The 14,293-nt window shown below is 39.3% G+C and overlaps 1 protein-coding gene across 3 annotated transcripts in view; it reads right to left on the minus strand.

Moving 5' to 3' along the window:
- The window catches only part of CDK5RAP2 (CDK5 regulatory subunit associated protein 2), a 92,168-nt gene that overhangs the window by 53,349 nt on the left and 24,526 nt on the right, over positions 1 to 14,293 (minus strand). For all 3 annotated transcript variants that reach the window (XM_064171382.1, XM_064171383.1, XM_064171381.1), the window contains exons 13-15: positions 9,578 to 9,748; positions 8,637 to 8,810; positions 1,590 to 1,687 (exon numbers count right to left, since the gene is read on the minus strand). In XM_064171382.1, coding sequence (XP_064027452.1) covers positions 1,590 to 1,687; positions 8,637 to 8,810; positions 9,578 to 9,748 — 443 coding nt within the window. The remainder of the gene's footprint in view (positions 1 to 1,589; positions 1,688 to 8,636; positions 8,811 to 9,577; positions 9,749 to 14,293) is intronic.

Below are 14,293 nucleotides of genomic sequence, written 5' to 3' on the forward strand. Positions count from 1 at the left end.
AAAAGAAGATACATCAGCAAGAAAATAAATGCTTGCTTCAAATCCGTGCACTGCTGATGGCAGTGACACAAATGAGGATGCTAAATTCATCTGCAGGGCTTGTTTATCAGCTCCCCAGATCTTTGGGGGTTCAGGCCTTTGCTGATGAGATTTATAGCACATCTCAGCCCACAAAACCATGAGAGGGAGGAAAAAAAGAAACTAGATGACCTTCATCTTCCAGCTCTGCTGTTGAATCATTGCAAATGGCTGCATGGCACGCACTGCTCCCTGCATCCTCTAACTCCATATCAGGAAAACAGAACTAATTATCCTGTTCCTGATCCTACAGAAGTTAATGGCAAAACTCAGTTTACCTTAATGGTTACAGTTATAACTATCCTCATCTGAAAGATATTCTAAGAAAATCTAATATCAGAGCTATGTTACTCTCTCATCATTACTACACTAAGCATTACCAATGGCCTCACCCACAGACAGTGCTTCAATGGCAGGTCACTCCCTCCATATGTAATCCTACAATAAACTCCCCTTCTTCTCTCATTTGCTAATTGTTCAAGAAAGTATTTACACAAGCCACTGCTTTTTTTTCCCCAGAGCTAAGAAATAAACATAGTCTGACTTCTAGCACTATTTCTAATGAAAAAGATTCTATATCTAACGTAGCTTCTGCACTGTGGCCAAGCACAAGACGGCATTACTATTAATTTGCTTAATTCAAATGCCAGTTCTCATCCACTCCACTGCTCTTCACTTTATGGTTTCCAAACTAAGGTGGTCCATAGACCAATTGCAAAATACAAATACACATTCCCATAAAGCTGGCAGGTATAAGCTGCTACCTGCAGGAGCTAGCTCTCAAACGCCATCAGGACATAATTACAGATACTTTAATTAGAACAGCAAAAGTATTTTTTTCCCAACACATTTGCTTAACCTAAAGGCTCAGATTTTTCTCTATTTTATCATAATATCTTCTCAACTGCCAGGCAATGAGAGGATACAAAGTAGGCCACAGATTTCCTTCTAAAACGTTGTGTTCTTTGATTTTATAAGGTTAAAATACACTTGCATTTGCCACATTTCTGCATGCTTTACACTGAAAGCACGCTATAGAAACTTCCATTATCCTGGTTTGTTTCACCTTCCCCAAAAAAAATCTCACTGGCTTATATTCTCATCAAAATTCTCCCAGTGTCACTTTTAAGATAAGCATTATCTGTACTTTAGGATTAAACCATGGCAAATTGTCCAGCACCCAGAAGGTCACTACGCTTCGATTCTTCCCCTCCATTCCAACACAGGACACGTAACCCCTGCTTGCTTTGGTACCTAAATGGCTATCTGGCTCATCTGAGATTTCCATCCAAACAGAAATACTGTCAGAGCCATTTAAGTAATTTAGATAATACCACCTGATTTTAACAACATTTCTCTTTTTAAGGTGACTGTAACAGCTAGTTTATGACCTAGGAACAACGGGCTGATAAAAAGTAATCGCCACTCCAGTTAAGCCGCACTTTTTTTCATAACATCTGATTTTTGCCCTTTGAGTTCAGATTATCCACCAAAAGAGAACGAATACTTACCTATCTGACTCTTTAAAGGTCTTCACTAGTGTAGAATAAATATTTTGTTCTTTTCTTAAAGCAAGGATCAGCTTTTCATATTCAGTTTCTTTATTTTCCTGAAATAAAACAGGAACATGCTAAGCTTGCAATGTCATTTTTAAGCTTGGACATTTACAACTGTGTGTTTATATGTATGTGTCCTGAAGAAAACAGGAAAGAGGAGGAAATGCACTTTTGCTGAACAGAACTCACCCACCTCCAAAGCCTAATGTGCATCTGGAAACTAATCATGATACTTACACCCAGTTGTTATTAAAGGAAGCAAATACTGTTTCATTACTTATGTCTTCTGAGTCCATCTAAACAGTGGTTCAGCACTTTTATCAGTCTAAAAAGCTTCCCCCCACCCTAGCCCAAGTATCCTCACTTGCAAAGTTTACAACTCAAGAACAACTCCACAGTAGCTATTTCAGAGGGGAAGAAAATGATGTAGACAAGCCCAAGCTCCAAGCACACACTTTACAGTACTGTCCTAACAGTCCTCTCTGTGTTCTGGATACAATTTGCTTTCAGGTTTTTCTGCAAATTCTGTTCCATTTCTGAACAAAAAGGACAGTATGGAGCTGACAAATAAAGGATGAGCCTGTCAGACACAAGCTCCTTGAGTCAGCTTTCTGCACACTCAGCTGGGTCACTACAAGCTGCTCCTTTACTTGTGCAAAGAAAAGAAAATTGTTTCCCTGCAGTCTCACTCACAGAAAGTGTATTATTGGTACCAGAATAAAGCCAGACTCTTATGCCACATTCTCAGTAAGGATCCACTAATTTCCCAAGCATTTTTCACTGCAAAACAACCACACAGCCACTTTTTCAGTGGGAGGCAAAAAAAATGCAGCTATTTAAAGGACTATCTGCTTGCACTTATTACATATAAATACCTAAGATATCAGCCACCTTCAGTGACAAAATAACTGGGGAATCTATAGCAGATGTAGACGTATTCATGTCAGAGATGCATTCTGCCTCTGTTGAGAATAGCAGGCCTTGTTGCTGCTCTCAGTTTTCTTTTTTGACTGAAAAGTGGAAGGTAGAACCAAAACAGTGCTACAGCTAGCAGGGAATTCTCATCTAAGGGAACTCTCAAGAGATACCAAATAATTAGTGAACAGATCATTAACAAGGACAAAATCGACAGCCAGGAGTTTGAAGCAGCTGTTATTAGTCCAATTGCAACTCCTGAGGAAGGAATGGCAACAAAAACTCAGCTACAGCAGAACCTCCTTAAGTCACGCTGAAGATGCAAGGAGTGTGAATTTGAAAAAGCCACTATTCTGCAAAGTAAACAGTACAAAAGCAAGGACAACTGTTGTTTACTTTTAATTATTTGCACTCATACTTCACAGCATGCTAGCAAATATGTTAAACCAAAACTTTGCAAGTCTAATTAAGTTTTGATCCAATTACTCCCGTTAAGGTAACCTGCATGTCAGACCTTACCACAGGAGGAGTAGTTTCTTTGTAGAAGTGACCTTAGCTCTGCACACATGCATCATGTTCAGCTACCGTCATTCCTAATAGTAGCTGGACTCTAACAAATGCTGTTGCAGGGTCCAGTGCAGCTTATAAACTCTGAATAAGAAGAGGAAAACACTGAGCTTCATACCAAGTTTCTTATCTAGGTGAGCAGAGGAGCAGGCAGCAATGGTTTCTGCTAGGAAACAAAGGCAAACAGATGGAGGTGGATGATCCAGAGCCCATTAATAAAAAACCCAGAAAAAAAACCCACTCAAAAGTACATCTTACAGCATGAATGAAGGAGTCTTATCAACATGTTGGAATCTCAGCCTTTCAAGAGCAGTCACTAGACATAAAATACAGAGCTTGCAGTTTAACTTGGAAAAAGTTTGGGCATGACACTGATTGATGACGTAGAAAGCAGCAGGAAGAAATAAATCTTTGGAGATAATTTAGTCAGTTAACAGTTTGTTAAAAGTTCTAGTGAACTCCTCCATATGTCTGAAATGAGCCTTGCAATTATTATTGAAGATGCTGCAGAACTATATCCTAATTAAAAGATTCTGAAGCACTGGCAGTGAACCCTTTATGGTACACAAATTAAGTAACAGTTGTCAGCAATTGTTTAGAGTCTATGACTGCTCTATTGCTATAGAAGTTATACACAGCTCTATGCTCTGGTTTCCTGTTCCATACAGAATTCATGTGTCAATTTAGTTTTACATTTGCACTAAAATCTCAGTAAGCTCATGAAACCCTCCCAACTCTTTTTTTCCTGCATAACAAGAGACATGAGCTGCTTCTTAATTCCAAATGTCTCAGATTAGACACAAACTATGAAACTCTAAATTGAACTACCTAGGTAGAGGTTAGCAAAAGCACGAAGAAATGTTCCTGATGTTTTAGACTCTTTCATGAATAACAAGGAGGAGAAGACAGAGCATGAACTTTTTTTTTTGGTACATTATTACTGTCATTTCTAAATAAAGCGTAGGAGTGAATTATTCCAATCAACTCCCCAACGGTACACAAAACATAAGGCAGCACTGTAACTTAAATAGACCATAATGCTGTGGGAGTTAATGAAACATTAAACCTCTTGACACATGGTGTGAGGGAAAATGTGTTAGAGGAGATAGCTGCAAGACATCCAGGACCATATTGCAGTGAAAGATTTATATTCCCATGAAAGGAGGCAATCTAATACATTAAAGTCTATATTTAAGTCTGAAATACTACTGCTAAGCAGCAGTGGTGGAAAACATAACTTATTTTCATTAGAGGCTTCTCAAATTGTAAGCAATGGAAGTAAAAGGTTTATACCTCCACAATAAATAACTTATTGGCAAAGGCACATGAATATCCAGTTGCCTCATTGAATACTCTCTTGCTTACAAAACCCATCAGGATAATTTCAAAGTCTCTGAAGGTTACAGGCTGAATGGCTAAGAGAAGACCATAACCTGCACCTCATCACTGAATCATCCACCCATCTATCCATCCAGCCACCAGGACAAGAATCATTTCTTCTAACACTGCAGTAAACCTTGTGTGCTCTACCATAAATGACACAAGTGCTAATAAGATTAAAATTGTTACAGGCCACTGAGTCCTACCTAAAGATGAAAATTACTGTAGCAAAAGATTTTGTGGGTGTCTTTTAGAGGATGGTAGCTCAACCAGAGAAAATGTCACAGAGCTGTTGGCTCTAAGGAACTTATAGCCCTTCTTGGAGATACGTGGGAGAAGATTAATGGGCAATACACAGATCTCCATAACATCATCAGGCTAACCCTTTTAGGATGAAATTTCTGCTACCAACACCACATTCATCCCCATCATCAGGCCATGCTCACAGGTAAAAAGCATCATGTTTGAAGCATGCACAGACAAATATCAACAGAAGACTCCTCCTGTTTTCAGCTGCAAGCTAATCTCATCAAATCAGAAACTGCGCTATTGCCCTGTTTATCACAGAACTGTTTTGGTTAGAAAAGTCCTCTAAGATCATCAAGTCCAACCATCAACTCAACACCACCATGGCTATTAAAACATGTCCCCAAGTGCCATGTCTCTAAGTTTCTTGAAACAGGGTAGATAGGCTTCCCAGCACAGCAGTGTAATGATTATAGATTATGTTGCTTCCATTCCCACATAATCTTCTTTCTACAACTGAAGTCACAGAAGATTTTTGGTTTGCAAAGAATTCCCTGGTGGGTAAGAAGTTAGGAGGACTCAGTGTAGTGTTCATACAATCAACCAGATTGGAAGAGACCTCCAAGATCATCCAGTACAAGCTATCATCCAGCCCTGGTCAATCAGCTAGACCATGGCACTAAGTGCCTCATCCAGGCTTTTCTTAAACTCCTCCAGGGATGGCGACTCCACCACCTCCCTGGGCAGCCCATTCCAATGCCAATCACTCTCTCTGGCAAGAACTTCCTCCTGACATCCAGCCTAGACCTCCCCTAGCACAACCTGAGGCTGTGTCCCCTTCTTCTGTTGCTGCTTGCCTGGCAGAAGAGACTAACCCCACCTGGCTACAGCCTCCCCATTAGATGAAGCTGGCCTTGGAACATGTGAAAGTGAAGTGGTGATGTGTTCACAATGTCAATTTCAAGAGACTGAGAGCAACAACTACAATGCTCTGGTCACTATTTTATCAACAGGACATTTGTATTAAAAATCAACAAACCCCCACCCTCAACTACATCCCTTTCCATAATTATGACCACATAGCAACTATGTGCACCATGCATCAATTTCAGCAGCTCAGACACACCTGCAGCACTGCAACAAATGCACCAATTCCAGTTCTTATGACACCCCTCAACCACAGTGCTCCAGCTCCATCAATAACTTCTATGCATTGACTGTTATTTCTCCAGCTGCAGCAAATTCCATCACAACTCTATGCACATAGTATTCCTCGGGTCCCTGATTGCAGAGTCTTAACTCCCTAAATGCAGAACTAATTATAACCAAAGTCAAATAATGTGCTGATCATACAGGAATGAGAAAGTGACTTGGGTCTGCAGAAAGGCTGCATTTGCCCAGCAGTGCATGAGCTAACTCCATTTCCTACTCCAGTCTCAAGTACTACACAGGCTCCCCATCCCAAAACCAGACATCACAGAGCAGCTACATAACAGCAAGTTCAAGAACATATTTTATACTTAAGAGAAACAAATTTAGAACTAAGCATCCCATCCCTGTGGCCCCTCAATGCAGTATATGCTGTGTGCAATACAACAGAACCCAAAAGCACAGCTCAAGAACTAAGCAAGAGCAAATTTGCTCAACTTTTCTGTTTTTATCAACAACAAAATGAATCACAGAGATCTTTAAAAATATCTGTTAGAAATATTTACCTAAGAAATGCTTCAACAAAAAGAGCTTTTTAAGTATAGGACTATTGGTTGTGACAAGAGCACAAAGCACAAAATTAAACTTTTCCAAAATTATATGGAGTCCATTGCATTTCTAAATTCTTTGGCTGTAAAATGTATTTCCATCTGAGCCTTCAGACACCAGTGTCAGCAGTTGCATGACTAACCTAATTATCAGTGTCCTTGCATACTCCCTCTCTCTAGCCCATGATGGTGGCTCAAGAATCCAAACTCTAATTAGAAACCATCATTTATCTTCCCTGGCCTGGCCAAGGCACCCAGCAGAGCTTTGGATGTTGGTTGCTTTAAAATGTATCATTACATTAAAATAAACTAAAAAGGTATGATGAAAGAAAGTTCTGCATCTCTCAATTCACTTTCTTCAACTGTAAAGATCAGTCAGGGTAGAGGAGCTTGGTTTTTGTTCTCTCTGGTGGGGAGGATCCAGCTGTGCGTTTGTTGAGAGTTGGTGCAGCACTGTAAAGTCATCAAAGACTCCAAGGCAGGCAACGAGAGCAGAGCTCTGGATAATCCCTGTCCAAAAACTTGTGATTAATATGCCAAAAAGGATTCATCTTACACAGAGGTTGAGCTGGGAGGACAATGGGTTGTGATTAGGTTCACAATCTCTGAGCGAGCCAGCCATAGAGAACAGATCGTGACTGGATGGTGGGTACTGGGTCATTACCATGCATGGCTTCGCCTATCACTGCTCTCTCCTAGTTATACACCTGAACTGGAAGTGGGGTGTACAGAGGAAAGCCAGTGTTTGATTTTCATTAATTCTGTATGATTTTCCATCACTCTTAGGTCCCTCTGTGACAGAAGTTACGTGCAAGCACTGCGGTTTGTTTTACAGAGGTAGAATTTCTACTCGCCCTTTCAGACTATTTTCCCTTCATCTATATTCATACATACTTTGATAAACTCTGCACTGGCACCCTGGCAAACAGTGATGCAGCTCCTTTAGTCTGAGCTTGTCAAATAACCCATGACTCAACGTGTGCCTGCATTTACCTTGTTTAATAACAGTGCCCATAGCATATTAAGCATCTCATCACTACTGTGTTTAGAACGTGATACAGGTCTCACATTTCCTTTGCTGTTGGCTCACTTCACTTTAAACTTCCTCAAGGAAAATCTTGTTAATGACTGATACAGCATTAAAGAAAACAAGCACCTTCCTCTATCATTAGTATGTACCAGCCTAATTCTTCTTACTTTGCCTGATGCTTTTGGAGACCATAACATACTAGACTGTACCACATAAAAAGAGAGACAAGAAATGTACCTTCAAAATCAGCTTGTTCAATAATCTGCATGCAACAAGAAAAAGTCACCAACAGGCAACAAGTGATTAAAAATAACAGTAGCTGTTTTTTTTTCTGCTAGTACAGAGATAGAGAGTGAAGGAACTAACTAAAAGGTCTTAAATGATCTTGTAAGTATTTTCCAAATGATTATCATTGTACGATTATAACAACTACAGTTTAGGACTGGTTTCAGCTATCAATAAATCTTCTCCATTTAGGGGATGAAATAAAACAATGGGCATACATGGCCCACCTTTTTTTTTAATATAGGTATGTATTTCTGTCCTGTTACTTTTATTCTTTGTTTTAGTTTTCTCCTTACCCCAAGCATACCTTTGTTTTCTTCTTTGCTTTGAAGTAGTTTTCTCCTGCCCTACACATCTGCACTCCCATCTATTTTTTAATCCTCACACTCCATTCATGTCCTGCATTCACTAGCTCTGTGCAATCACTTCCCATTTCATTAGACAAACTGTCCTCTGCACTTCCCTTCAGAAATGCACATAGCCCCCCACTCAGGAAAATGTGTCTGCCCTAATGACCACAAAACTCTACCTCCTTATGGCAGGCACAACATTTTACAGGCTGGGAGCAGAGTTCAGTTCTGCCACATAAACTCGAGTACAATGCTGTGGACTCTTACAGTGCCTGATCAATACCACTACAATAATATGACACAATTAATAAAGTCACTGTTACCTTTTTCACACAGAACATTTTGATACACTACTGATACAAAAGAAAAACAGCCCCCTGCTACATGGGTCAACACGAGTAGACAGTCAACATTCTCTTCAATTTGAAATCAGGGTGTATATTTAGAACTGATCAGTTCAGAAAAAACTCACCTCTAATTCTCTGACTATCTTGATGATTGACTGTTGAGACTGTGCAGCACATCTTTCCTTTACTAAGCCCTCATTTTTCAGTTCAAGTTCTTCATTGGCTCTTAGAAGGTTCTTGTACTTATTCATGAGCTCCTGCAATTCAGCATCCTTTTCTTTAACTGTTCCTTCAAGTTTCTAACAAAGGCAAACAATGAGAGAATTTTAGAAAATATACTCTAGTTTTACATTGCAAAATAGACAAACAAAATCCAGGAAAAGATTCAGGATGATCTAACACATCTTCTTTATAGACCTCACAAAAGAAGAGCTCAATTTAGCATAATAGAAGCAGGAAAAAAAAAATTGAACAAAAACCTTCCCTGGCTATGCAATCTTCTAAGGATTAAAATAGGTCAAGACATGCACTTTGGTCTCCAGGTACAGAGCAACCTCAGCTACCACTGCTTGCATTGCTGGTTGAACACCACCAATGCTTCTCAGGGTTTATAGCTCCAGCTATAAACAAAGTGAGCAGGAGCCTGTTAACATTCAGGCAGCTCCCTTCTCATATTTGTCATTTTGAATGGGCTCCAGAAAGAGAAGGTAAAACATTTCAGTATCTCCATCTATTCCTCAACTTCCAGTTTCTGCACAATAAACTGAAAATCATAGGCACTTCAGGACTTTTGAAGCACCTTCCCACAACAGTGAAAATTCTACTTAGGTATTATTAGTAAAGCTTTCTTCCTCCTCTAGCCACACACTTCATAAAACCCTATGAAGAAACCTTGCTGAACACCACGCTTTGTAATTACGCCTGCTCTGCAAACACAGCCTTATATAAAGTGAAGGATTATCATCAAAATCAACTCCAAATACAAATGTGATTTTTGCAGTAATTCCTCATACAAAAGAACAAATTGTAACTTGGCAATTTTTCCTCTCAGCTGAAATCTGCCTACCTGAAGCAGTAGATCCTTTTGACTGACACTGTCTGTTAGCTGCTTGATCACTACTTCTTGGCTCTGCAACTTCTGATTGCTTTCACTCAAAAGGATATTGTAATGATGTTCAGCTGCTTTTTCTTTCTCAGCCATCTCACCATGTAATTTTTCTAGCTGATTTCTAAGATCCTACAAAAGAAATAATGAGAAACAGAATATTTAGCATATCGACTTTTAAGCCTAACAACCCACATCATTAGCTTAATTTTCCACTGCTTTAAATCACTCATAGCACCGAATAGTCTGGAGGATCCTCTTTAAGCCAGTGTCTTTCTCTTGCCATCAACAAACATAATTAAAGCAAACTTTTAGATGAGGTGTCAGTCCTGTCTTCCAAAACCCTAGGTTGCTGCTGTTTAAATGCTTTCCATGCAGAATGACTGGCCTCTCAGGCTGTGGGGAATATCACGCACGTAGATGTTTTTGCTGTCAGACAGAACACTCATTTCGAGTCAATTTACTGCCTTGCTAGAAATAGGAGGAAATTGGTTACGGGTGATTCAGTTTGTCATTTGCTCTTTTTCTCATCACACCATGGAAATTCCTGCCCTAACATTGCATTATTGGTTACTTTTGCATCAAGCATAAGGTCAGAAATGTTAAACCACTTTCTTTTGACAAGAGCACAAACTTCCAATGACCAATCAGGTCAGTCTCATGATTAAAAGTTGTGAAGAGAACTTGATCTTGATTCTAGCTGTTAATTACTTCCTGCACTGTCAAGATTAGTTGCATCTTCTCCACATTTTAGTTCCCCATGCAAGAAACAAATTTATTTGTCCATTTTGCTTCTAAAACACAGAAACTATCTCTTTTGATAGCCATATGCAGTAGTGTGATGGTTTGGGTGTTCCCTATCTGCCCCCACTTTGGAAATCACCCAGACTAGACTCAGCTGGCTCTGGAAATATGAATGAAGCTTGTATTTACAGCTAGCACAATATACAAGCAGATATTTACAGTATATACAGAAATATACATGGTAAAAAGGTAATACAGAAACACAACTCCCCTCCCAGAAACCTGAGTCCCCAGGAGAGGCTCTCAACCACCCCTGCACCTTCCCCCTACCCCTCTCAACCTTACCCCAGTCACAAGGAAGAATAAATGTTCAGCCAGGGAGTTAGAAAGCAAAGTGGATTAGTCCAAAATGGAGGGTGAGGTTAGAGAGAGCAAGATGCAGCTCAGCCAGCAGCCCAAGTGAGAGTGATTATCTAATGTTTTCATTTCTTGTTCCTATACTTCTCAGCAGGCCTATGAGGGAAGTAGACATTACCATTGTTTTCCTTTCACAGCCTGTAATCTAGTTCTTCTCACCAAAACATTCTAGCCTGCTTCAAACCAGCACAAGTAGCAAGTCCAAAGGACTCAGATTTGTTACGATCAACATGGATCACTGTAAAAAGCAGCTTTTCCTCTTGACACTACAATTTCAGCTTTCTCCTCTGCATCCCTACAGATCCTACTGCACCTCACTTGAAAATTCACCATCTGGCAACAGAGCTACCTTTGGGGTTTCAAAGCAAATCAGCTGATAGAGCCTTGAGTTTGAAGCAATTGCATAAAAATTTCCTGTTCCTCCATTCTGATATCAACTGGGACAATCACCACATGGATGGAAATATCTATGAAATTATTAGTGTGCAATTAACAGTCAGTTCCTAGTTGCAGAGCAGAAAACACTCAAGAGCACAGGGGAGAAAAAAAATCCATAATATGTCCTCTCTACCCTTCCAACTTCTCTCCCACCACCACTGCTTCTGTCACTTCAAACTCTCCTGCTGATTTGTTGAAAGTTTTGCCACTGACAGCTGAAGCAGCCTTATTTTAGCAGCTTTTACTCTGCAAGATGTAGAGCATTTACTGCATGGATTGTGTTAAAAATGAGAAGTAGAAACTCGCAACAAAGGAGCTGTTATCTAAAATTAAACAATTAAAGCTTACAATAGACTTTATACTACCTAAACTTCTCCTCAGATCCAAAGAACCAGGTAACACAGCCTACATCTTAAAATAAATGTTTCCCATTTATTCCCCAAAAGGGCCCATTTGTGAGATACCATAAGCCCTTGAAATAGTTTGCACATATGGTAGCCACCTATAAACTTTACATTTGCCTCCACTGAGGTTTAGAATTCAATAGTTGTTTCTTATTCTAAGTAGAAAGAAATAGTACTAGTGACACTTTAATTGCAATCTCTTTACAAACTGTTTTATGTCCTTTTCTTGACTTAATTACTTTGTTTCATGCAGGTTCACATCTAATCCTTAACATCATTTTACTACTTCAGTGTATTACTTCTGTTTATTTTGCACATTAAATACAAATTGTCATTTACAATGCCTTGTGGTTTACTTGCTTCATTTTAGTTTCATTACTAGGATTCAGCTAAGAAATCCCTAATAGCTCCCAAAAAACCTCAGACATTACTCAGTTTCAAAGAATGATTAAGCTCAGACCCTCAGTTCTACAAACCAATACAATTAATTTCTTTCAGGATGAAACAGCTACTTGCCTAAATAAGAAAACTGAAGAACTGCAGAATCAGCTCCAAGTTTTGTTTTTTTTCCTGCAGACACAAACTCTCAACTATTTCTAATTGGAAATATTCTCCATTTTTCAAACACCTCTGCTTCTTACTAACTACAAATATCAGCTGCAGTGTAGCACAGCTCTTCTGGAAGTAGTGCAAGGTCTGATAACTGCAAAGTCTTTTGTCTTCAAGTTAAGGAGGTCTTCAAGGGAGTCTCACTAAGCCTCTTCATATATAACACATGAACTGGAAGCAAAAGGTCAACCAGCATAGTTATGATTTTCATGGCATTGCCAAGTTCACTCCCTGGCTTTCTATTTTTAGATAGGTTTTATAGCATTACATCACTGAGAGGCTTTAAGGGCATACAACATCCATTATACAGCTAAACATCAAAGGAACACTTTTGACCTACCCTATGACTTCAAGTGACTCTTTAACTTCTCTTCATGAAAATCATAAACAGCTTTTAAGAAGAAAAGATGATAGACATGCAGAGACAGAAAAGATGCTGCTGCAATAACAGTACTACACTCCCTATTAGATAATTTCAGTCACCTTGATGTACACTTGCCAGGTATAGAAACCGTGCTTCTGCCTCTAAAGCAGCACAAATATTATGGCTGGGTTTATGGAAGGAGGGGGCCTGACAAGGCATGCAGAAACTCTGCCTCTACTATTTCTGCCCCCAAATGCCTCCTAAAACAAGCCAGAGTTGAGACTGAAAATTATCTTTTCTAGAATTCTGTATGACACAAAACTATCCATCACTACAGCACGCTGCTTGAACTCATTGCCCACTCAAATTGTCTTGGAGAACATAAAAATCTATTGGTTTCTGTACACTGAGTTGCAAGGATAATACTGTACCTACAGTTCTCAGAGCATAAACTTTGCAATTCCCTCTGCCAAGCTTTTTCCCAAGAGACTTTCCTATGATTAATGATAGTTGAACTAAGAAAAATAAATGTGAAACACTATAATGTAGAAGACTGGAGCAGATGCCTCCCCCTCCTTGTCAGATGGAAAACAGGTTGGTGAATAATTAAGTCGTGAAGCTCCAAAACCTCCCCCTCAGGCTAAACTACAGGTAGGAAGACTAAATAATAAATTCTGCCTAATGAGTTATTCTGCATTTCCCCAACCAACTGATCAAATATGAATACCTAGTAAATACACTCTAATTGACTACATTTAGGCCTGGAGAGAGAATGGATACTTCAGGTGTTTAATCATGTAAATTTGAACAAACTCTTCAACCCAGAAGCACTGAATCTCTCTTACAGACACATCCTTAATGTTGCTTGTGTCCACCATATTGCTAAGTTGATGTTTATTCCTCAGCAATTTTATGTAAGAGTATATGTCCAAGCTTTCTCGTCTCAAATTGCTTAAAGTGATGCTGAACTGCTACTTAGCAGCATCTTCTGGAAAGTACAGAAGTGAAAGTTTTGCTTTTAAAGTTGACCCAGGAAAAAGCCAGGGCATCTATCCACCAAAAGACAGAGACTTTGCTAAAGAACCCCTAAGCCCATTGCTGCAAAAGATTCCCAGTGCTGAGCAGAGTCTGTGATCTGGATGATCAGCTCACATGGTAGCAGTCTTAATTAACTTAGTTTAACCTTCTTCTATCCCAGGACAGGGATGCCCAAATTATCTCCAAACTGGGTTAACAACAGGGCAGAAGTACCTGGTTTTGATCTTTAAAGCTTTAGGTTTCTTTTTTCAAACTAAATACAGGCAACAACTGGGATTGTTTCAGCTAGAGAACACAAAGAGTCACTGAAAATTTCCCTGTGAGTGAAGAGCTGGGGCAGCAGTTCATTAGAGATGTTGAAGGCATTTTCTACTGTTTATACACATTCTTGCTAGTTTTATTCTACCAAAACTGAAAAACTGCTAAATAAGTATCTTGGAGCACAAACAGAATAGAATTTTTAAGGCTATTTCATAAGAAGTTCACATCAGATCACTGAAGTGATTTTCTATCTGTCAAAGAGCAAAATACCCCAGCATATTTTCTTACTCCCACATCTCTACTACTTAATGGGCAACATTTCACAGGCAATGTTGCTATATCCAAATGTAGCAGCAACTCTGAAATTGAAGCAGCTGTTCTGAAAGGAATAGGAAATAGGTT

The sequence above is a fragment of the Pogoniulus pusillus genome, chromosome 35, assembly GCF_015220805.1.
Source record: "Pogoniulus pusillus isolate bPogPus1 chromosome 35, bPogPus1.pri, whole genome shotgun sequence".
In the NCBI taxonomy this organism is placed as follows: Eukaryota; Metazoa; Chordata; class Aves; order Piciformes; family Lybiidae; genus Pogoniulus; species Pogoniulus pusillus.